Source organism: Oncorhynchus keta, chromosome 18, assembly GCF_023373465.1.
Source record: "Oncorhynchus keta strain PuntledgeMale-10-30-2019 chromosome 18, Oket_V2, whole genome shotgun sequence".
In the NCBI taxonomy this organism is placed as follows: domain Eukaryota; kingdom Metazoa; phylum Chordata; class Actinopteri; order Salmoniformes; family Salmonidae; genus Oncorhynchus; species Oncorhynchus keta.
Window position 1 is genome coordinate 43,873,256 of NC_068438.1, and position 26,357 is coordinate 43,899,612.

General features: G+C 42.5%; 1 protein-coding gene and 1 long non-coding RNA gene across 6 annotated transcripts; both read right to left on the reverse strand.

Moving 5' to 3' along the window:
• Positions 1–1,325: 1,325 nt before the first annotated feature.
• Positions 1,326–19,839, reverse strand: LOC118388757 (lysosomal amino acid transporter 1 homolog). 5 transcript variants are annotated; one of them, XM_052468449.1, is made up of 8 exons: positions 19,618–19,839; positions 18,887–19,252; positions 18,260–18,389; positions 16,129–16,216; positions 4,240–4,349; positions 3,960–4,055; positions 3,230–3,415; positions 1,326–3,093 (listed from the first exon to the last, which is right to left on the reverse strand). In XM_052468449.1, exons 2-8 carry the CDS (start codon positions 19,084–19,086, stop codon positions 2,977–2,979), a joined length of 927 nt encoding a protein of 308 aa, XP_052324409.1. In that variant the 5' UTR covers positions 19,087–19,252; positions 19,618–19,839; the 3' UTR covers positions 1,326–2,976. The 5 variants fall into 5 exon arrangements, with proteins under 5 accessions (XP_052324409.1, XP_052324410.1, XP_052324413.1 ...); XM_052468450.1 differs by having other exon boundaries at positions 18,887–19,839; XM_052468453.1 differs by lacking the exon at positions 19,618–19,839 and having other exon boundaries at positions 18,848–19,030.
• Positions 19,840–21,619: 1,780 nt separating this feature from the next.
• Positions 21,620–22,692, reverse strand: LOC127908825 (uncharacterized). Its single transcript, XR_008068589.1, has 4 exons — positions 22,401–22,692; positions 22,271–22,335; positions 22,076–22,205; positions 21,620–21,687 (listed from the first exon to the last, which is right to left on the reverse strand). It is a non-coding gene; the product is annotated as an uncharacterized LOC127908825 (long non-coding RNA).
• Between the last annotated feature and the right edge of the window lie 3,665 nt (positions 22,693–26,357).

Sequence of the window (26,357 nt, forward strand, 5' to 3'; positions counted from 1 at the left end):
CTGTTACTGCACGGCAACCGGTACCGGAGCACTTCACGGTAAGGTCGACACCTGTTGTATTCGGATCATGCAACAATTGTTTTTTTATTTGCTTTGATTTACATTTTCACCAGGCATGACTCCTATGTCACTGAGGGAGTTCTATTACACTGGCCTGGGTTGAAGCGGGCAATGGCCTGTCACGTCATCAGGCGAAAGCAGGGAGGGAGGAGTGCATTTCTCAAATCAAACAGTAATCTGCGCCGCTCAATCACGTTGTCAACAAGGCAAATAAAATGTTAGAATTTTCAAACTCGTTTTTATTGGCAAGGCAGATAAAGGGTTTTTTGTCAATAGTAATCACTTTAGCATTTGAAAACGCATAACCCTGCTTAATTACGTCACTTTTGTTTTGTGCCGACTTCGCCGCCGGCCAGAGCGGGGCACCTGGCTCACACCCGGAAGGCAGCCTGGTTCCAAAAGGAATACAATCACTTTTCACCCGGTTCAAATAAGATGGGGTAACACCCCCCCTGAAAGACGAGGTAGAGAAATCTGTGGTGTCAATCAACCAATCACATCCATGACAGACTAATAAAGTGCTGTGACCATCGGTAATCAGTAGCTCTATTCTCTCATCATGACTCCATGTTACCAAGTTATGGCACATCAACTTATATAACAGTTTCTGGACACAACTCCACAAGAAGGGGTGAGAACACAATGCTCAAGGCTGTGACTGAATGCTGCCAAAAACCCTCCCTCCTTCCTTCCATTATTTGTGGCCACTGAAAGGTAACATAACTGGGCCATAACGTAAGGAAAGGAGGATGTTTATCTAAAGGTTAGATTTCAGCCAAAGAACTGTCTGTTTTAAAAGCACCAGTGTGAAGATGTCAAACAGCCCTCCGACCTCCACTGTAACATAATATATAATATAATAATAATATATGCCATTTAGCGGACGCTTTTATCCAAAGCGACTTACAGTCATGTGTGCATACATTCTACGTATGGGTGGTCCCGGGAATCGAACCCACTACCCTGGCGTTACAAGCGCCATGCTCTACCAACTGAGCCACAGAAGGACCTCAAACTCATACTACTCAACGATGCACCAAAAAAAAATTCAGTCTCTCAATGTGCAAAACTGATAGACATACCCCAAGCGACTTACAGCTGTAATCGCAACAAAAGGTGGCGCTACAAAGTATTAACTTAAGGGGCTGAATAATTTTGCACGCCCAATTTTTCAGTTTTTGATTTGTTAAAAAGTTTGAAATATCCAATAAATGTCGTTCCACTTCATGACTGTGTGCCACTTGTTGTTGATTCTTCACAAAAAATACAGTTTTCTATCTTTATGTTTGAAGCCTGAAATGTGGCAAAAGGTTGCAAAGTTCAAGGGGGCCGAATACTTTCGCAAGGCACTGTAAATAAAATACACTACACACAGCATCAGTTCAACAGTGTTATGTAGGGCACGGGATATCAGGCTTAACCCACTGCATATTCACAATCTAAACACTGTGTAACACTCCAAGCAATTTACCAACTACAACTTATATAGGGATTCAATTACAACGGAATCTGCTCCTACAACAAACCAAGGTAAACTATAACAAATTCACCACAAGTGAAAAATAGATTACTGTTGGTGCGGCCCACTACTTTGTGGCACGTCAATAGTCAATGTGATCCACTACCATTGGTGCAATGTATGATCTTTTTAAACCTACATACAGGAACAATCCCTGTTATGATTCCTTCTTGTACTGTTTACCTAGACGACAATGCTGAGTGAACAGTTCAGAGTGTATTGCCGATCTTATCCTGGAAAACACAGGACCTCTAACCATTGACAAACATAGACTAGAGGCATGTGACACTGAGACACACCCTATAGGCCTTTAGTGTAATAAGAAAAACATAGGGAATATATCATTTGAGCCCCCTTACAAAGAAATCGAGAATGGTTCTACTGAGATTACATTTCTCAACCATAAGACACCCCCTTTAATTCACCTGGATTTAAATGGAGGGAACATCGATGTACTATCTATCACATGTTGGATTATTCCAGGTCTCCACTCAGCATTATGGAGACGATTTCTGGAAATCTCTTACTGTTCTCACTCTAGAATTTGAATAATGTATTCTCACTCTAGAACTTCAATCATGTGTTCTCACTCTAGAACTTCAATCATGTATTCTCACTCTAGAACTTCAATCAAGTATTCTCACTCTAGAACTTCAATCATGTATTCTCACTCTAGAACTTCAATCATGTATTCTCACTCTAGAACTTCAATCATGTGTTCTCACTCTAGAACTTCAATCATGTATTCTCACTCTAGAACTTCAATCAAGTATTCTCACTCTAGAACTTCAATCAAGTATTCTCACTCTAGAACTTCAATCATGTATTCTCACTCTAGAACTTCAATCATGTATTCTCACTCTAGAACTTCAATCATGTATTCTCACTCTAGAACTTCAATCATGTGTTCTCACTCTAGAACTTCAATCATGTATTCTCACTCTAGAACTTCAATCAAGTATTCTCACTCTAGAACTTCAATCATGTGTTCTCACTCTAGAACTTCAATCATGTGTTCTCACTCTAGAACTTTAATAATGTATTCTCACTCTAGAACTTTAATCATGTGTTCTCACTCTAGAACTTTAATCATGTATTCTCACTCTAGAACTTTAATCATGTATTCTCACTCTAGAACTTTAATCATGTGTTCTCACTCTAGAACTTTAATCATGTATTCTCACTCTAGAACTTTAATCATGTATTCTCACTCTAGAACTTCAATCATGTGTTCTCACTCTAGAACTTTAATAATGTATTCTCACTCTAGAACTTTAATCATGTGTTCTCACTCTAGAACTTTAATCATGTGTTCTCACTCTAGAACTTTAATCATGTGTTCTCACTCTAGAACTTTAATCATGTATTCTAACGATACACCTTCATTCATGTGTTTTCTAGAATGTGGACAGATCCTCCTCTTCACAGAGCAGAGGTTCTACTTCAGGAACGTTCATCTTCTTGCTGGTTTTAGCGGAGTGGTTCTTCCTATAGATGATGAACTGGGCAGTGACCTGGGAGAGTTAAGGCTCATTCACAAACACACCACAACAAGTCAACAATATTACAGAGACAAAAATAACACTTTCACTTCATTATCCTTATCCCTTTTTTAGTGAAATGATGATCTCGGAGAAAAAGAAAAGATACAAAGAAGTCTAGGAGGAGGACTCCCAGGCTGCCGATGAGCCAGGCCAGATGTTTGAGAATGAAGGCCTGTTTGGAGCCGGACAGAGCTGGTAGAACCACAATGACACTGAGCCCGTAGGTCCCGTTGCCCATCATGGCCAGGGCAAACAGCATGTACGACGTGCCCTCTGTAGACTGTCGCTTAAACTGGAAACAACAGGGAGAGGTTACCTTTTAGTCTTCAAAACATGTTATGTAGTTAATCATTTAACCCCATTCTATTACTTCTTCATTTTAAATACTTTTTTGTTAAATTCCAAAATAATATTAGTTCCGAACATATTTTCACAATGTTTGACAATGTGTTAGTATGCATGATTTGTTGTTGGTAAGTCATGCATGCTCACAAAGACACTCAATATATAAAAATGTGTGTGTGTGTGTGTGTGTACTGTGCTCTCCCCATTCCTAGGAATTATTATCACATTGGGAGTGACAGTGAGTTCTCTGCAGGAGCCACCAGTCCACATGCTGTGACATCACTCAGTACAAAACACCAGTCTCTCACGCCTGGTTCTCATTTTTTAAAATCAAACAACAGCATTCCTTTTTCTCTTCTGGCCCCAACTACATTCAGCCTTCCTTTATCACCCCTTCCTTCCCCTCCTGTCACCCTCTTCCCTCATGTCCCCTAACCCTGCCATCCTGTCACATCTTACCTCCATAATCACACCCATAGACTGTCACTTACATTTTTGTAGAGCTGTGGAAAACGAGAGGAGAGGTAGAATATGGAGGCCACGTATCCACAGGCATAACCAGAAATCTCCACGCTGTTAGAGGCACTCTGAAGAGAGAGTCAGAGAGATATATAGGATGAGATACAACTCACATGGGGTGATATCGCCTTCACACACACACACACACACACACACACACACACACACACACACACACACACACACACACACACACACACACACACACACACACACACACACACACACACACACACACACACACATACACACCTCAGTGTTGGCAGAGTTGTTGTTGTCAGTGATGAACTTGGGGAGAATCAGGAGGGCCACAGTGGAAGCCCCACACCACAGGAAACACAACCACTTCAACACGGGGCGCTCTGGGAAAGAGAGACACACATGGGTCACACACACAGACGCACCCACAGTGTTGCTGTACCTCCTGGTTTAAAAAATATATATTCGATTTATTTCACCCTTATTTAACCAGGTAGGCAAGTTGAGAACAAGTTCTCATTTACAATTGCGACCTGGTCAAGATAAAGCAAAGCAGTTCGACACATACAAGGACACAGAGTTACACATGGAGTAAAACAAACATACAGTCAATAATACAGTAGAAACAAGTATATATACGATGTGAGCAAATGAGGTGAGATAAGGGATGAAAATGCAAAAAAAGGCCACGGTGGCAAAGTAAATACAATATAGCAAGTAAAACACTGGAATGGTAGATTTGCAGTGGAAGAATGTGCAAAGTAGAAATAAAAATAATGGGGTGCAAAGGAGCAAAATAAATCAAATAAATACAGTAGGGAAAGAGGTAGTTGTTTGGGCTAAATTATAGGTGGGCTATGTACAGGTGGAGTAATCTATGAGCTGCTCTGACAGCTGGTGCTTATAGCTAGTGAGGGAGTGTTTCCAGTTTCAGAGATTTTTGTCGTTCGTTCCAGTCATTGGCAGCAGAGAACTGGAAGGAGAGGCGGCCAAAGAAAGAATTGGTTTTGGGGGTGACCAGAGAGATATGCCTGCTAGAGCGTGTGCTTTACCTAGCAGGGTCTTGTAGATGACATGGAGCCAGTGGGTTTGACGACGAGTATGAAGCGAGGGCCAGCCAACGAGAGCTTACAGGTCGCAATGGTGGATAGTACTGTGTAATTAACTAGAAAGTCGAGGCACCACGAAATAATGTTTATAGAGCTGTTATCTTCCGAATAAACTCTTAAAGACCTGGTAATCTTTTACGTCAATACTTAATCATCCCCTTGTTTAGTCTCATCGGAAAGTTGTAAATTCTTGGTTATCTTCACGAACCCTGGCTAACAAGTTGAATCAGCCATACAAAAGTGAGTTTAATTATTTATTTACTAAATACCTAACAAATCACACAGAATCACATATACCGAATGGATCATACATTGATTAAATATAATATAATAATATATGCCATTTAGCTGACGCTTTTATCCAAAGCGACTTACAGTCATGTGTGCATACATTCTACGTATGGGTGGTCCCGGGAATCGAACCCACTACCCTGGCGTTACAAGCGCCATGCTCTACCAACTGAGCCACAGAAGGACAATTACAAATTATGTCATGAATGAAACGTCCCTGGTGGACGGAACAGATACGACGGTTGGTTACACAAAGGGGGGGTTGGGTTTGAGTGAAAGAGCGGGAAGACTTGAGTAACAAAGGGAGAAGCTGTGCTATCGTAAATATAGTATCTTATGCATTCTAAATAACCACCCATTTGGAAAAGGAAAATGCAATAAATATTTACTCTGAGCTGCGCTTCAATAGGTTGGTGGTAGATAGAAGGCCGTGTTGCCCAACAGAGATCTTCCTTGTCCTTTGAAAAGTGTCTCTGGTTGTAAACTGAATACTTTGTAGTATTGTATTGTTTGTTAGTGCAGGTCCTTTGTCATTTCCTAGCCCATGTTTACAGTGGCCGCTGCTAACTCAACGGCTAGGAGGTATCACTTCTGGAGTGAATAATAGTTCAAAGTTCATACCATTCACAGCCAAAGCTCACACTGAGGTTGGCTTAGTTCTGCAGTTGACATGTTAGTCCTTTTAACGTGGGACCGTCGTCCTCACGTCCTCGGAACAGCTTATAATCTGAACACTTTCAACATAGGACAGTCACCCTAATGTCATCGAAACAGAAAGTTATATTTTCGTAAAGGGCTTATATAGTGGAGGGAGAGAAGGGTGTGTTTCATAGTTTAACATGTTTAAAGGCTATTCAAGAGTCATTCTGTAGAGTCAAGAGAGAGGAAATAGAGAAAGGTATTCATGGGGGAGTCATAAACCTTACCCACAGGCCAACGTCATGACACTATACTGGAACTGTGTTGTATAGCTACCAACGTTAGCCTGCAATCTATACTGGAACTGTGTTGTATAGCTACCAACGTTAGCCTGCAATCTATACTGGAACTGTGTTGTATAGCTACCAACGTTAGCCTGCAATCTATACTGGAACTGTGTTGTATAGCTACCAACGTTAGCCTGCAATCTATACTGGAACTGTGTTGTATAGCTACCAACGTTAGCCTGCAATCTATACTGGAACTGTGTTGTATAGCTACCAACGTTAGCCTGCAATCTATACTGGAACTGTGTTGTATAGCTAGCTACCAACGTTAGCCTGCAATCTATACTGGAACTGTGTTGTATAGCTACCAACGTTAGCCGATGCTGCTACCAACAGTACATGCAGAGACTGCTTGCGTGCTCACCGCTGTGAGAGGATTTAAAGGGGGAGAGTGCTCTTGTTCACTTCAACAAATCCTTATAAGGACAGAGACATAGAAGCCCAACTCGCCTAGCTGTCTGACAGTCTCAAATGGAAGTCGCTATTGAACGTTTTCAACCCTGCTGGAGCTGTGTTTATTCAGCTCTATTCAAGGACAATGTGGACTGCCCAGACTTTTAACTGTTTGTTTGCAGAGGACTACAGGGGCAAAGTGGCTATTCTTAGCAAACAAGTAGTGAATTTACACAAGCTACTGGGGAGTCCTACACCAGCTACTGGGGAGTCCTACACCAGCTACTGGGGAGTCCTACACCAGCTACTGGGGAGTCCTACACCAGCTACTGGGGAGTCCTACACCAGCTACTGGGGAGTCCTACACCAGCTACTGGGGAGTCCTACACCAGCTACTGGGGAGTCCTACACCAGCTACTGGGGAGTCCTACACACGCTACTGGGGAGTCCTACACACGCTACTGGGGAGTCCTACACACGCTACTGGGGAGTCCTACACACGCTACTGGGGAGTCCTACACCAGCTACTGGGGAGTCCTACACCCGCTACTGGGGAGTCCTACACCCGCTACTGGGGAGTCCTACACCAGCTACTGGGGAGTCCTACACCAGCTACTGGGGAGTCCTACACCAGCTACTGGGGAGTCCTACACACGCTACTGGGGAGTCCTACACACGCTACTGGGGAGTCCTACACACGCTACTGGGGAGTCCTACACACGCTACTGGGGAGTCCTACACACGCTACTGGGGAGTCCTACACCAGCTACTGGGGAGTCCTACACACGCCACTGGGGAGTCCTACACACGCCACTGGGGAGTCCTACACACGCCACTGGGGAGTCCTACACACGCCACTGGGGAGTCCTACACACGCCACTGGGGAATCCTACACACGCCACTGGGGAGTCCTACACACGCCACTGGGGAATCCTACACCAGCTACTGGGGAGTCCTACACACGCCACTGGGGAATCCTACACCAGCTACTGGGGAGTCCTACACACGCCACTGGGGAGTCCTACACCCGCTACTGGGGAGTCCTACACACGCCACTGGGGAGTCCTACACCAGCTACTGGGGAGTCCTACACACGCCACTGGGGAGTCCTACACACGCCACTGGGGAATCCTACACACGCCACTGGGGAATCCTACACCAGCTACTGGGGAGTCCTACACACGCCACTGGGGAGTCCTACACACGCCACTGGGGAATCCTACACACGCCACTGGGGAATCCTACACACGCCACTGGGGAATCCTACACACGCCACTGGGGAGTCCTACACCAGCTACTGGGGAGTCCTACACCAGCTACTGGGGAGTCCTACACACGCCACTGGGGAATCCTACACACGCCACTGGGGAATCCTACACACGCCACTGGGGAATACAAAACCAGCTACTGGGGAATCCTACACCAGCTACTGGGGAATCCACGCCTGCCTCCTTTTTCTTTCTCCTCTACTCCAGTAGCCGGGTGTCACTCTGGCCTGGTGGAAGTGTCTCCGCCCAGACGGCTCTCCACAGCCAATTGGCCGGTGCTCAGCTGGGATCCCTCACTGAAGGTGTCTGCCTCTTCCCTGGAAAATGGAGTCAGTAAGCTGCCTCTGGATGACTTGGTGGATGTTCCTGTTCTTGATCTTATCAACCAGCCATGACGATATGTCACTCGCTGTGGAAGTCAAAAGCAGCGGCATCTGGCAATGGGGGCCTCCTTGGTGACGGGAAGCCCGGACTGGACACAGACTTCAAACAGTTTCTTCGCCCTGGATCCAGAGGTTCCGGCACCTTCGTCCCTGGGGGCTTCTGCTTCATGATCGGATCCACAGGTACCTGCGCCTTCGGCCTCTGTTCGGTCTCCTTCTCCTGTGGTTTCTAACTCGGTTTCAGATCTTCAGAGCTCCCCCTCATCAGACCGTGAGGGTGTCTGAGACACCAGCCATCCATCAGCCATGATTGATTCTACAGCTGGGTAGGTCCATCATGGCCTCCCCGCCCATCGATCCTCGGGGGGTATGCGAGGCCGCTCGAGGCGTAAGAGCGGCCGCACCTCCTCAGCCTATGCACCAGCTGTCATCATCAGCAGCTCTATGGTAAGAAACATCTCGGTTCTCAGGGCAAAAACCTTGTGTTACCCTAGAGCACGAGTACAGGACATTACAACGCTGCTTCCCACCATTCTATGACAAATGCCGGGGCCTGACGCTGTGGTAGTCCATGTGGGGTCAAATTACATTAGCAGGGCTAACTGGGAATGCTGAAAATGTTTTTTAAAATAACTGATTCTAGCTTCTTAAAGTTTCCAAAAAGCGGCCAATTATTTTAGGCCCGGTACCATCGTTGGGTCACGGCTGTGAGAGATTCAGCAGGCTACATGCATTACACATCTGGCTAAAAGACTACTGTAGCTCTGTTGGCATAACTTATATAGATAGATAAGATGCTCTACAAGACTGACAGTCCATCCAAATAATCTTGGCCCCTGGACTCTGTCCACGCATTTCAAGGCTGCATTGAGAAAATGACTTGTCAGATAATCACTACCATTGTGTCACTGAGTTGTACATTTTGTTCTACAGCACTACAACAATGTCCCAGGAGCGTTGGAAATCATAGTGTATGTAACCTAATTTATGTCCCTCTAAGTCCCCTGAATGCCTCTGTCGATCCTATAGCTATTGTATGCAATAATCATATGTCTATGAACCAGAGTTATACTGTTAGCACTGAGGCAGTGTGTCCTAGTAGGAAGTCCACTGTGTGCAGCTCATTCTGTACTATCAGCTCCAACATACTGTAAATATCACTGGCATGTCAACTTCTGATAAGCCGATCATGTTAAAGAATCAAGCATCTCAGAAAGGTGCTAAAAAATAGCCCAAATTAACGTACAAGTATTTGGACACCCCTTCAAATGAGTGGATTTGGCTATTTCAGCCACACACGTTGCTGACAGGTGTATAAAATCGAGCACACCGCCCTGCAATTGCCATTGACAAACATTGGCAGTAGAACGGCCTTACTGAAGAGCTCAGTGACTGTCAACGTGGCACAGTCATAGGATGCCACCATTCCTACAAGTCCGTTCGTCAAATGTCTGCCCTGCTAGAGCTGCCCCAGTCAATTGGAAGTGCTGTTGTTGTGAAGTGGAAAAGTCCAGGAGCAACAACAGCTCAGCCGCAAAGTGGCAGTCCACACAAGCTCACAGAACAGGACCGCCAAATTCTGAAGCGCATAGCGCAGAAAATTGTCTGTCTTCGGTTGCAACGCTCACTACCGAGTTCCAAACTGCCTCTGGAAGCAACATAAGCACAAAAACTGTTCATCGGGAGCTTCATGAAATTGGTTTCCATGGCCGAGCAGCCACACACAAGTCTTAGATCACCATACGCAATGCCAAGCATCGTCTAGAGTGGTGTTAGGCCCGCCGCCATTGGACTCTGGAGCAGTGGAAACGTGTTCTCTGGAGTGATGACGCACGGACAACTCTACCTGCCTGAATGCATAGTGCCCATTGTAAAGTTTGGTGGAGGAGGAATAATGGTCTGGAGTTGTTTTTTATGGTTTGGGCTAGGCCCCTTAGTTCCAATGAAGGGAAATCTTAAGGCTACAGCATACATTCAGTTTGACATTCTAGATGATTCTGTGCTTCCAACTTTGTGGTAACAGAGCTTGACTGGCCTGCACAGAGCCCTGACCTCAACCCCATCAAACACCTTTGGGATGAATTAGAACGCCGACTGCGAGCCAGGCCTAATCATCCAACATGAGTACCTGACCTCACTAATACTCATGGCTGAATGGAAGCAAGTTCCTGCAGCAATGTTCCAACATCTAGTGGAAAGCCTTCCCAGAGGAATGGAGGCTGTTATAGCAGCAAAGGGGGGACCAACTCCATATTAATACCCATCATTTTCGATTGAGATGTTTGATGAACACGTGTCCACATACTTTGGTCATGTAGTGTATATAGCCTAAGGAACAAATCAAATCTAATTTAATTTGTCACATGCGCTGAATACAACAGGTGTAGGTAGACCTTACAGTGAAATGCTTACTTACAAGCTCTTAACCAAAAATATAGTTAGGGAAAAAAATCTAAATAAATTTCTAATTTAACAAATAATTAAGGAGCAACAATAACAATAAGGAACACGTTTCATGAAATTGATAACTTTCTATTAACCATTGACACTCATATATACTGACCATCTCTGAAACTCACTTAGATAATACCTTTGATGATACAGTGGTTGAAATACATGGTTATAACATCTACAGAAAATACAGAAATGCCAGCGGGGGTGGTGTTGTGGTCTATATTCAGAGCCACATTCTAGTAAAGCTTAGAGAGGATCTCATGTCAAGGAATGTTGAAGTAATATGGCTACAGGTTCATCTGCCTCACCGAAAGCCTATGCTTGTAGAAAGCTGCTATAGACCACCAAGTGCTAACAGTCAGTATTTGTTATAAGTCAACCTACCAGCGTGTTTACGAACAGCACATGAATGAAATCCACATTTATTGATTACGTCTTTACTAATGCTGCAGAAATCTGCTGTAAAGCAGTTTCCAAATCCATCTGATGTAGTGATCACAATATGGTATCCATAGCTAGGAAAACCAAAGTTCCAAAGGCTGGACCAAATATTGTGTATAAGAGGTCCTACAAGAGGTTTTGTAGTAATTCCTATATTGATGATGTAAATAATATTTGCTGGTCTGTGGTGTGTAATGAGGAGCAACCAGACGCCGCACTTGAAATATTTAAGAAATTGCGTACACCAGTTACTAGTAAGCATGCACTATAAAAACTGTTACATCCCAAAGGATTGATGAGGATTTGAAAAATGTTATGGTTGAGGGGGATGAGGCAAAACGAATGACAAATAAGTCTGACTGCATAACTGATTGACAAAACTACTGCAAATGGAGAAATCAAGTGACTAAACAGAACAAAATCAAAATTTTAGCTTTTAAAAAGCTATACTATGAAACAAAGATAAATTATATAACGAAGTATAGTAAAAAGCTTTGGAGCACCTTAAATAAAAATGTTGTACAAAAGGCAAAAAGTTCCATCATTCATTGTAAAACCCACAAATATTGCCAACTACTTTAATTATTTTTTTAATTGGCAAGATTAGCAAATTAAGGCATGATATGCCAGCAGCAAACGCTGAATCTACACATCCAAGTATATCTGACCAAGTTATGAAATACAAGCATTGTGATTTAGAATGCTGTAAAGTGAGTGTGGAAAATATTTTTTTAAATGTTGTATATCAACAATGACAAGACACCCGCGTCGGACAACTTGGATGGAAAATTACTGAGGATGATAGACAATATTGCCAATCCTATTTGCCATCTCTTCCACCTAAGCTTACAAAAAAGTGTGCCCCCTCAGGCCTGGAGGGAAGCAAAAGTCATTCCGCTACCCAAGACTAGCCGACCAATCAGCCTGTTACCAACCCTTGGTAAACTTTTGGAAAAAATTGTGTTTGACTGGATACAATGCTATTTTACAGTAAATAAATTAACAACAGACTTTCAGCACGCTTATAGTGAAGGGCATTCAACATGCATGGCACTTATACAAATGACGGATGATTGGCTGAGAGAAATTGATAATACAAATATTTTGGGAGCCGTTTTGTTTGTCTTCAGTGCAGCTTTTGACATTATCAATCATAGTATGCTGCTGGAAAAACTTTGGATGTAATGGCTTTACGACCCCTACTATATTGTGAATTGAGAGTTACCTGTCTAACAGAACACAGAGGGGTTTTCTTTCATCTTTAATGGTAGCCTTTCCAACATAATCCAGGTAGAATCAGGAATTCCCCAGGGCAGCTGTCTAGGCCCCTTACTTTTTTCAATCTTTACTAATGACATGTCTCTGAGTAAAGCCTGTGTGTCTATGTATGCGAATGACTCGACACTATACACGTCAGATACTACAGCGAGTGAAATCACTGCACCACTTAACAAAGAGCTGCAGTCAGTTTCAGAATGGGTGGCAATAAATAAGCTGGTCCTAAATATTTCAAAAACTAATATAATTGTATTTGGGACAAATCACTCACTAAACCCTAAGCCTCAGCTGAATCTTGTAATGAATCATGTGGAAATAGATTGTAAATTGTCATTGTTAAAACATATTGATGCAACATTAGCTAAGATGGGGAGAGGTCTGTCCATAATAAAGCATAGCTCTACCTTCTTAACAACAATATCAGCAAGTCAGGTCCTACAGGCCACAGTTTTGTTACAATAAAGATGGACTTGGTCAAATTACAACTGGCCCAGAACAAGGCAGCACAGCTGGCCCTTAAATGTACACAGAGCTAACATTAATAATATGCATGTCCATCTCTCATGGCTTAATGTAGAGGAGAGATTGACTTCATCACTACTTATTGACATGTTCAATAGAGCGAGCTGTCTGTTTAAACTACTAGCACTCGGACACCCATGCATACCCCACAAGACATGCCAGCCAGAGGTCTCATCACAGTCCCCAAGTCCAGAACAGACTATGGGAGGCACACAGTACTATATAGAGCCATGACTACATGGAACTCTATTCCATATCAAGTAACTCACGCAGCACGCACTCCTCTTCCCTGTAACTATTAACCAGGTCATTGCTGTAAATGAGAATGTGTCCTCAGTCAACTCACCTGGTAAAACAAAAGGTTTAATAAAACATTTTTTAAAAAGCAGTAACATATATTTTTTAAACGATACAAATACACCTTATGGAAAAGCGAGGACTGTGAAGAGTCACACACACAGGTACAAACACACATAACATACACACTACTATACACACACAGGTACAAACACACATAACATACACACTACTATACACACACAGGTACAAACACACATAACATACACACTACTATACACACACAGGTAAACACACATAACATACACACTACTATACACACACAGGTACAAACACACATAACATACACACACACAGGTACAAACACACATAACATACACACTACTATACACACACAGGTACAAACACACATAACATACACACTACTATACACACACACACAGGTACAAACACACATAACATACACACTACTATACACACACACACAGGTACAAACACACATAACATACACACTACTATACACACACACACAGGTACAAACACACATAACATACACACTACTATACACACACAGGTACAAACACACATAACATACACACTACTATACACACACAGGTACAAACACACATAACATACACACTACTATACACACACAGGTACAAACACACATAACATACACACTACTATACACACACAGGTACAAACACACATAACATACACACTACTATACACACACAGGTACAAACACACATAACATACACACTACTATACACACACAGGTACAAACACACATAACATACACACTACTATACACACAGGTACAAACACACATAACATACTACTATACACACACAGGTACAAACACACATAACACACTACTATACACACACAGGTACAAACACACACAACATACAAACTACTATACACACACACACAGGTACAAACACACACAACATACACACTACTATACACACACACAGGTACAAACACACATAACATACACACTATACACACACAGGTACAAACACACATAACATACACACTACTATACACACACAGGTACAAACACACATAACATACACACTACTATACACACACACAGGTACAAACACACATAACATACACACTATACACACACAGGTACAAACACACATAACATACACACACAGGTACAAACACACATAACATACACACTACTATACACACACAGGTACAAACACACTACTATACACACACAGGTACAAACACACATAACATACACACTACTATACACACACAGGTACAAACACACATAACATACACACTACTATACACACACAGGTACAAACACACTACTATACACACACAGGTACAAACACACTACTATACACACACAGGTACAAACACACTACTATACACACACAGGTACAAATACACATAACATACACACTACTATACACACACAGGTACAAACACACATAACATACACACACAAGTACAAACACACTACTATACACACACATACAAACACACATAACATACACACATACATAACATACACACTATTCACACACTATACACTAGATTGTGTGTTGTAGTAGTGTAGTGGCACACACTTAATGTATTGTGAAATCGGTTGTAAAATGTATTTAAAATGTTTATCATAATGTATACTACTGCCTTAATATATGCTGGACCCCAGGAAGAGTAGCTGCTGCCTTGGCAGGAACTAATGGGGATCCATAATAAACCCCAGGAAGAGTAGCTGCTGCCTTGACAGGAACTAATGGGGATCCATAATAAACCCCAGGAAGAGTAGCTGCTGCCTTGGCAGGAACTAATGGGGATCCATAATAAACCCCAGGAAGAGTAGCTGCTGCCTTGGAAGGAACTAATGGGGATCCATAATAAACCCCAGGAAGAGTAGCTGCTGCCTTGGCAGGAACTAATGGGGATCCATAATAAACCCCAGGAAGAGTAGCTGCTGCCTTGGAAGGAACTAATGGGGATCCATAATAAACCCCAGGAAGAGTAGCTGCTGCCTTGGCAGGAACTAATGGGGATCCATAATAAACCCCAGGAAGAGTAGCTGCTGCCTTGGAAGGAACTAATGGGGATCCATAATAAACCCCAGGAAGAGTAGCTGCTGCCTTGGCAGGAACTAATGGGGATCCATAATAAATACAAATACCTGTGAGATACCAGAGTTATGGAGAAAGTGGGGAAGGACCTCCCTCTCTCGGTTTTTATTGACCCACATAGCCACACACAAACACACGTACTCGTACTGTTAAGTAATCCAATATGTCTTCCAGCCCTCAGCTGCAAACTGGACTGACAAAGGAGCTTTACAATGTGAGAATTTGTCAGTCATCAACTTTTAGTGGGAACTATTTTACTTGAAAACACACACACACACACACACACACACACACACACACACACACACACACACACACACACACACACACACACACACACACACACACACACACACACACACACACACACACACACACACACACTAGGCATGGATAACTTGGCATAGCTGTTGGCATTGTCAATAAGGTATACATGTAACACAGAATGTGAGTACACAGACTGCACCCACAGAATTACACTTACAATGGAAATATGAACCTACAGCACTCTCACTACAATGCAAGGAACAATGCTGATTCTCACACATACACAACCATGGCATTCTATTGCGTTTCCATATTGGGTGGACAGTGTAATATCGTGATCCGGCAGGCCTTACTTTTAGATGAGTTGTTCTTTATCTTGTAGTAGAGGAACTGGGAGATGAGCAGGAGATCAGTGAAGATGTAGAACACTACTGTCACAATCTGAGAGAGAGAGAGAGAGAGAAATGAGGTGGAAACTGAGCTCCACTTCCTAGCCTCCTGCCCAATGTATGACCATATTAGAGACATATTTCCCTCAGATTACACAGATCCACAAAGAATTCAAAAACAAACCCGATTTTGATAAACTCCCATATCTACTGGGTGAAATACCAAAGTGGGCCATCACAGCAGCAAGATTTGTGACCTGTTGCTACAAGTAAAGGGCAACCAGTGAAGAACAAACACCATTGTAAATACAATCCATATTTATGCTTATTTATTTCCCTTAACCATTTGTACATTGTTATAACACTGTATATACAGTGGGGCAAAAAAGTATTTAGTCAGCCACCAATTGTGCAAGTTCTCCCACTTAAAAATATGAGAGAGGCCTGTAATTTTCATCATAAGTACACTTCAACTATGACAGACAAAATGAGAAAAAAAATCCAGAAAATCACATTGTAGGATTTTTTATGAATTTATTTGCAAATTATGGTGGAAAATAAGTATTTGGTCAATAACAAAAGTTTATCTCAATACTTTGTTAAATACCCTTTGTTGGCAATGACAGAGGTCAAATGTTTTCTGTAAGTCTTCACAAGGTTTTCACACACTGTTTCTGGTATTTTGGCCCATTCCTCCATGCAGATCTCCTCTAGAGCAGTGATGTTTTGGGGCTGTTGCTGGGCAACACAGACTTTCAACTTTCAACAAAGATTTTCTATGAGATTGAGATCTGGAGACTGGCTAGGCCACTCCAGGGCCTTGAAATGCTTCTTACGAAGCCACTCCTTCGTTGCCCGGGCGGTGTGTTTGGGATCATTGTCATGCTGAAAGACCCAGCCACGTTTAATCTTCAATGCCCTTGCTGATGGTAGGCTTTGTTACTTTGGTCCCAGCTCTCTGCAGGTCATTCACTAGGTCCCACTGTGTGGTTCTGGGATTTTTGCTCACTGTTCTTGTGACCATCTTAACCCCTTGGGGTGAGATCTTACGTGGAGCCCCTGATCGAGGGAGATTATCAGTGGTCTTGTATGTCTTCCATTTCCTAATAATTGATCCCACAGTTGATTTCTTCAAACCAAGCTGCTTACCTATTGCAGATTCAGTCTTCCCAGCCTGGTGCAGGTCTACAATTTCGTTTCTGGTGTCCTTTGACAGCTCTTTGGTCTTGGCCATAGTGGAGTTTGGAGTGTGATTGTTTGAGGTTGTGGACAGGTGTCTTTTATACTGATAACAAATTCAAACAGGTGCCATTAATACAGGTAACGAGTGGAGGACAGAGGAGCCTCTTAAAGAAGAAGTTACAGGTCTGTGAGAGCCAGAAATCTTGCTTGTTTGTAGGTGACCAAATACTTATTTTCCACCATAATTTGCAAATAAATTCATTAAAAATCCCACAATGTGATTTTCAGGATTTTTTTTCTCATTTTGTCTGTCATAATTGAAGTGTACCTATGATGAAAATTACAGGTCTCTCATCTTTTTAAGTGGGAGAACTTGCACAATTGGTGGCTGACTAAATACTTTTTTGCCCCACTGTATAATATGACATTTGTAATGTCTTTATTGTTTTGAAACTTCTGTATGTGTAATGTTTACTGTTAATTTTCATTGTTTATTTCACTTTTGTATATTATCTACCTCACTTGCTTTGGCAATGTTAACACATGTTTCCCATGCCAATAAAGCCCCTTGAATTGAAGAGAGAGAGTGAGAGCGAGAGTGAGACAGACAGAGAGAGAAAGAGACAGAGAGAGAGAGAGAGAGAACAATAAAATATGATTGACAGTGGCGCCCTCTGCTGGTAAGCATAGGCAAGGGTCAGGGAAAAGTTAAAAGGAAAACATGCCTTTGGGATAGAATGTAAATGCAGTGACACCAACTCCATTGTGCTTCAATGCAGCAGCTATAGAATGCACCAGGGCATGCCTGGGCAGAAAGTGATATAGTAATCAAAACAATAATTCCCTTATGCCTCTGCCCATACTCATACTTTGCACATAAGACCAAGTTGAAGTTGTGCCTTTTGTTAGATACCTGGATGGGCAGCTGGCTGGTCAGGACGCAGCCTATTAGACTGCTGAGGTCCCCACTGAAGAGGAAGAGCAGAAAGCCAAACGACATGGCCTCCTCCACTTTACCATTGCGATAAGCCTCATAGATTTGTCTGGGGGGACAACAAGATATTAAATGGAGGCAGAGAAGGGGTAAGAAAAGGAGAGTGATGTGGCATGTAAACAGATACTTGGACTAGATCTCTTGGATTAGAGGTCTCATAAACTGGTTTTGCAGAACCACACAGACTCTCTCTCATTGCTATGGTAATACATCAATAATGGGCTAATTCATCTGTCATTGGAGGTCAGAGAAACGTTGATCACAACATCTGTGATAATTTATTTTAATTAGTATTACAAAGACAATATACTTTTTCCTTATATAACACCTTCCTACTGCAGTAGTGGAAAACTTACGGTAGACAGCAAGAAACAGAACATTGAAATTTACGGTAGAGTAGACAGCAAGAAACAGAACATTGAAACTTACGGTAGAGTAGACAGCAAGAAACAGAACATTGAAACTTACGGTAGAGTAGACAGCAAGAAACAGAACATTGAAACTTACGGTAGAGTAGACAGCAAGAAACAGAACATTGAAACTTACGGTAGAGTAGACAGCAAGAAACAGAACATTGAGATCAGCCCGATGACTACGCTCCAGTATTCCCACACATTATCCACGCATTGCTCGAACAGATAGAGGATCCAGGGCGTCCCATTAGAGCACAGTGGTCGACCCAGCACCGGGGAAGTCAGGTTAGCAGCCACGTTTGCAGTCCTTCCCGGGAAGCGGGCGTGGGCCATGGGGGCGTCCCACCTTCAGTCCCTCTGCCTCCGTGGAAGAATCCGAGCGCGATGATGTGGAACTTTTCGTTTGTTGACACAAAACGCCCTCGAGCCCACCATCGGACGCACCACACCTAGGCTACAGGCTTGTGGCGCTTTCCGAAATATATATAATTTGATCAATCTGCAAAGCAATATGCATGACCATGGATAGAATTACGAATTGGCAGTGGAGATTAGGAGGAGTGGTGTCGGGAGAAATAAGAAATTAAATGCATTGTTACTACTGCGCTTTTTGTTTCAGCAACAAAATGCAACGCTGATACAATGTTGATACTCATATATAATAAAGACAATTTATGCATATTGGTCATAACCGTTTGTTGCGGTTGCATATGTCTGCAATGTAGCAATTTGATAGACCAGAAGGCAATCAATCGCTTCTCATCAAATTAATGTTGGTCTGGCCGCCTCATAATAAGACAGACAATGGGGATGGATGGCAAATCCATAAAGTTGTCAACAAAGCAAATGCAGCTCATCTCTCACCTGGTGTGTTGATTTCTCGACCTTCGTGTTACTGTGCGACGGCTCTCCATCTCAACACGGCTGTCGTGATGATTTGATTGAGCGATATATTCCGCTTGTCTATTTAATTTCCTAATAATTTTATTGTATTGTAATATATAAATTCATGTTGCCTATTCCTGTCCTCCGGAATGGCATCAAATTCCATTATTTCACTTCCGCATTTTCTGGCAAAAACACAGAACTGAGAACCACAAGAATAAGGATTTAGCACCATCTGCTGGGTGTTATACAGTGGTGTGATAAGCACCCTACAGAGAGCCAACGTAATATAATAATAATAATATATGCCATTTAGCAGACGCTTTTATCCAAAGCGACTTACAGTCATGTGTGCATACATTCTACGTATGGGTGGTCCCGGGAATCGAACCCACTACCCTGGCGTTACAAGCGCCATGCTCTAACGTCCAGCCCATAACTAATTGAGTTGAAGTCTTTTCATTATCATTAACTTGGATACATTTAGGGTAGCCTACAACCTATTATAGTTTGGAGAACGTTATTTGTCATTTTACATATTTTGTTGATTTGTCTAATAGGCTATATGCATATCCTTATAGTCAATAGGCTATATGCATATCCTTATAGTCAATAGGCTATATGCATGTCATTAATTGTTTCCTTCCTCGCACCTTCCTTCATTGTTTAGACAGTCCAACCTCAATAGTTGCTTTGCTCTTGCCCACCTCTAGTCCACCAGATTCCTTTAAAAAAAAAAAAAATGTTTTACCCCTTTTTCTCCCCAATTTCATGGTATCCAATTTTTAGTACAGTTTTGTCTCATCGCTGCAACTCCGTACAGACTCGGGAGAGGCGAAGGTCGAGAGCCGTGCTTCCTCCATAACACAACCCAACCAAGCCACACTGCTTCTTGACACAATGCCCACTCAACCCTTAATCCAGCCGCACCAATGTGTCAGAGGAAACACCATACACCTGGTGACCATGTCAGCATGCACTGAGCTCGACCTGCCACAGGAGTCGCTAACCCGGACGACGATGAGCCAATTGTGTGCCGCCACTTGGGTCTCCCGGTCGCAGCAGGCTGCGACAGAGCCTGGACTCAAAACCAGAATCTCTAGTGTCACAGCTAGCACTGCGATGCAGAGCCTTAGACCACTGTGCCATTCGGGAGGCCTGTTTGTCCACCAGATTCCTGAAGACCACGCAAGACCCTGGCCCCAGCAGACACTACCACAAGAAAACCCAAGGATTCATCTGACGCTCTTCTTCTCCTGGTGGGAAGCAATACCTCACTCACTCATGTTTCAGTGCCAGCTGGTGGAGGGAGAGATGGGGAGGATGTGTTAAAAACCTGGTCTAAAGTCCCAGATAGATACGCATTTCAACTGCATCCAACTCATTGGACTCACCTGGACTCACCTGGACTCCTTCACTTTGTTGATTTCCCCTTCTTTATCTGTCTGTTCCTCAGTTTGTTCCCCTTGTCAGCATTGATGTCATTACGTTTTCCCCTGTCCAGACGCTGTCCTTGTTTGTTTCTTGTCTGTTAACCATTAAATGTTCACTCCCTGTACTTGCTTCTCCTCTCCCAGCGCCGGTCCTTACAGAGAGATCTAGTTAATCAGTTGCAAAGGGGTTTGTCATCAAAGGTAAACAGTTCCCTCTAATTGTCACCTCTGTTACCTGTGATACTCCAGGTAGAGTTATCATCAAGACGATTAAGTCTCTCTAATTGTCACCTCTGTTACCTGTGATACTCCAGGTAGAGTTATCATCAAGACGATTAAGTCTCTCTAATTGTCACCTCTGTTACCTGTGATACTCCAGGTAGAGTTATCATCAAGACGATTAAGTCTCTCTAATTGTCACCTCTGTTACCTGTGATACTCCAGGTAGAGTTATCATCAAGACGATTAAGTCTCTCTAATTGTCACCTCTGTTACCTGTGATACTCCAGGTAGAGTTATCCTCAAGACGATTAAGTCTCTCTAATTGTCACCTCTGTTACCTGTGATACTCCAGGTAGAGTTATCATCAAGACGATTAAGTCCCTCTAATTGTCACCTCTGTTACCTGTGATACTCCAGGTAGAGTTATCATCAAGACGATTAAGTCTCTCTAATTGTCACCTCTGTTACCTGTGATACTCCAGGTAGTTATCATCAAGACGATTAAGTCCCTCTAATTGTCACCTCTGTTACCTGTGATACTCCAGGTAGAGTTATCATCAAGACGATTAAGTCTCTCTAATTGTCACCTCTGTTACCTGTGATACTCCAGGTAGAGTTATCATCAAGACGATTAAGTCTCTCTAATTGTCACCTCTGTTACCTGTGATACTCCAGGTAGAGTTATCATCAAGACGATTAAGTCTCTCTAATTGTCACCTCTGTTACCTGTGATACTCCAGGTAGAGTTATCATCAAGACGATTAAGTCTCTCTAATTGTCACCTCTGTTACCTGTGATACTCCAGGTAGAGTTATCATCAAGACGATTAAGTCCCTCTAATTGTCACCTCTGTTACCTGTGATACTCCAGGTAGAGTTATCATCAAGACGATTAAGTCCCTCTAATTGTCACCTCTGTTACCTGTGATACTCCAGGTAGAGTTATCATCAAGACGATTAAGTCTCTCTAATTGTCACCTCTGTTACCTGTGATACTCCAGGTAGAGTTATCATCAAGACGATTAAGTCCCTCTAATTGTCACCTCTGTTACCTGTGATACTCCAGGTAGAGTTATCATCAAGACGATTAAGTCTCTCTAATTGTCACCTCTGTTACCTGTGATACTCCAGGTAGAGTTATCATCAAGACGATTAAGTCCCTCTAATTGTCACCTCTGTTACCTGTGATACTCCAGGTAGAGTTATCATCAAGACGATTAAGTCCCTCTAATTGTCACCTCTGTTACCTGTGATACTCCAGGTAGAGTTATCATCAAGACGATTAAGTCTCTCTAATTGTCACCTCTGTTACCTGTGATACTCCAGGTAGAGTTATCATCAAGACGATTAAGTCCCTCTAATTGTCACCTCTGTTACCTGTGATACTCCAGGTAGAGTTATCATCAAGATGATTAAGTCCCTCTAATTGTCACCTCTGTTACCTGTGATACTCCAGGTAGTTATCATCAAGACGATTAAGTCCCTCTAATTGTCACCTCTGTTACCTGTGATACTCCAGGTAGTTATCATCAAGACGATTAAGTCTCTCTAATTGTCACCTCTGTTACCTGTGATACTCCAGGTAGTTATCATCAAGACGATTAAGTCCCTCTAATTGTCACCTCTGTTACCTGTGATACTCCAGGTAGTTATCATCAAGACGATTAAGTCCCTCTAATTGTCACCTCTGTTACCTGTGATACTCCAGGTAGAGTTATCATCAAGACGATTAAGTCCCTCTAATTGTCACCTCTGTTACCTGTGATACTCCAGGTAGAGTTATCATCAAGACGATTAAGTCCCTCTAATTGTCACCTCTGTTACCTGTGATACTCCAGGTAGAGTTATCATCAAGACGATTAAGTCCCTCTAATTGTCACCTCTGTTACCTGTGATACTCCAGGTAGAGTTATCATCAAGACGATTAAGTCCCTCTAATTGTCACCTCTGTTACCTGTGATACTCCAGGTAGTTATCATCAAGACGATTAAGTCCCACACTGGGTATTCAGGTTGGGATAAATGCATCCAAGGAGATGTCTATGTTGACATTTTCATTCTCTCATTTGTGCAGCACTTTAGTCAAGTGTATGGTCCTCCAGTATGTGGTTTACAACATTCATGGCCTAACCCATGTTTGTCAGGATGTCAAGTTAATTAAAAGCATTGAATTTAATGAAAATGTGCAAAAATAGGTGAAGTTACCATATCAACGCAATGTTGATGCTGTTCCTCTCCCTCACATGAAGTAGAAAAGTGTCACATAGGCTAGAGCAGCGGTTCCCAATCTAGGGGTCGCGACCCATTTGGGTCGCCCAATGTGAAAATGAGGTTGTAAATCTCAAAATTATTGTAATGTGGTTAACCATAAAAACCTTTAAAAAAAATTAAAATCTAAAAGATTAGATTCAACCGGAGAGCGCCCATAGATCATGGGAAAGGGCCGCACTTGACCGTTGCACTTGAATAATTCCCACAGTGAATGGCTAAGCCTGCAACACTATAAAACCACCCACTATTGAAGAGACTTTGATATTACTGTCCGCAATTGATATGGTGAAAACAATGTGTGGGGAGGCAGAGGGACAGAAACTCACAACAATACCTTTGTCAGATAACACTGTTAAACGAAGAATGTATGCTCTGACTGAATGACTCAAACACACCCCAGCTTATGCTCTCCAAATGGACGATAGCTGTGAAGGCCGAGATGACCATGCATTGACTTTTGTCGGGGGATTCTAGTCATGAGGACATATTGTTCTGTCTCACGATTCCCGAGTATGAAACGGCACAGGGGATGTTCAGTGTGCCGCGTGGCTATTTTGACGAACAACAGATTCCATATGGCATCGAATGATGGGCTTTTGCACAGATAGGACTCCATCTATGGTGGGCATTCCTCTGCACTCTTGTTCTGAATGTATCTCCCTCTGCCATATGGAAGAGAGAAACTGGCAGCAAAAGAGCTGAGCACAGAACTCTGCGATATACTGCAGTATGTAACTTCAATTGTAAACTACATCACACCACATCTACAGCGCTCAATTCTCACATTTTGTCATTCACAATGGATGTAAAAAAACAGACTTGGTTGACTTTCTGTGTAAGGAAAAGAAAATAACAGAAAACAGCATCAGTAAGTGTCCAAAAATAGTGATGACTGCTCACCTCCAATGCTTGAAAGAGCACTTTGGGTCAGAGTTTTGGTTCCTGACTCAAAGGGATATACCCTGCGGGCAACTGGGAACTCTGACAACTCCGACTTCCGTGTTTAATGAGTTCAAGAAAACTGGGAACGTGTAAAGAAACGAGCTCCGACTGGGAAAAAATAGTTTTGAATAGTCATCCAACTCCGAATTCCAACTCGGGAGCTCGGACCTATTTCTTGAGCTCCGATTTCCGACCTAAAGATCACTGACGTCATAATTTGACCTCGTATTTTTCAGAGTTCCCAGTTGCCTTAAAAGCACCATACAACTCATGGTAGGCTACCAGTTGCCTGTGTGAAGCTAGACTCAGTGCACTCGTCTGCATTAAAAACCAAATATCGATCCAGGTTGGATGTGACAGCAGAGATGAGGTGCGCACTGCTGACCACGCCCCTTGATTTTGAGGAGCTTGGACACGACATGCGTCAAGCCACACCCATCTCATAAACGGTGATTAAGAAACATTATGTCAGACTAATTTTCAATGGACTGTCATAGCTCCACATTAAAATGATGTGATGGTGAGTTGTGAAGACAATCAGAAATACTTTAAGAATGTTTTTCAATTGCCTGCCATAGCCCCAAATAAAAAAGTAAACATTGGCTGTTAATTACATATTTGTTTTCATATCGTTGGGGTCGCGAGAATTTTTATATATCAAAATGGGGTCGTGGGCCGTAAAAGTTTGCGAATCCCTGGGGTAGAGTATTGTAGAATTATGATTATCTTTAAACATTTATTCATAATTTTCCCCAAAAGCCATTTACAAAGTTGTTGAATTTATGAAGAGAAATGAGAATGCAGATGTGGAGGTGGAGTCGGTGACAGGAGTGTGGGTGATGAATGGCGTGTGCATGTGGCCATCCTTTAAACGGAAGATACTGGAATCAGCTCTGAAGCTTTGAGACAACTGCAGTAGTTAAGATTAGCGACGGCATCGCTTTGGTAATGAACATCCTTCTGTCTCGGGACAAGGTTTATGTTAATTATTGGGAGTATGAACACAAATAGTATTTCTTTAACTACCATATTCACTCTTGTGAGCTTGGAATATATGTGGTAACCAACCACTATCCGAATCTAAAAAGCATTGAACTTAATGAAAATGTACAGAAGTATCTCAAGTGAGGGAGACAACTGCTGCGAGAGGGGTATATTTTAGGGTGGAGAATGGTATGTGCCACCTGGTGGAGGGAGAGATGGGGAGGATGTGTTCATTTGACACTGAGGATAGACACATCTTCCCTTTCAACACACAGGTAGACTTCTCAGGGATTGTTATTATAAATATATATATTTTTTATTTTAATTATTATTTTTTTTAACCTTTATTTAACCAGGCAAGTCAGTTAAGAACAAATTCTTATTTACAATGACGGCCTGGGAACAGTGGGTTAACTGCCTGTTCATATATTGTTCTTACTTGAATAACTGATGGTGTGCTTTGTAAAAATGTTGAAATAGAATGTTCCCGAATAGCAGACACAGAATTGTATCAGAGTATCTGAAAACAATTTGGTGAGTAGAGTTGTTTTAATGCTGGATTAGCTGGTTTAATGCTGGTTTAATGCTGGTTTAGCTGGCTCAATGTAGCCTGCATCTTGTCCATATTTGGACTGGGGACCTAGGCGGGAAGTCAGCCATACCTTTGTGCAGTATGTGGGCCAGACCTGGGGCGCATCTTTCTGTTTTACAATCATTTGTTTAAGATCTGGGCCATACCTTCAACAATTAATCATTCCATAATGTGTGGGTCAGAGCGGGGTCACACCATTCTAATTTGATGGTTTACAGTGTGTGGGCCAGATCTGTGCCTGACATTTTAAATCTGATGGCAATGCAGTATGTATGCC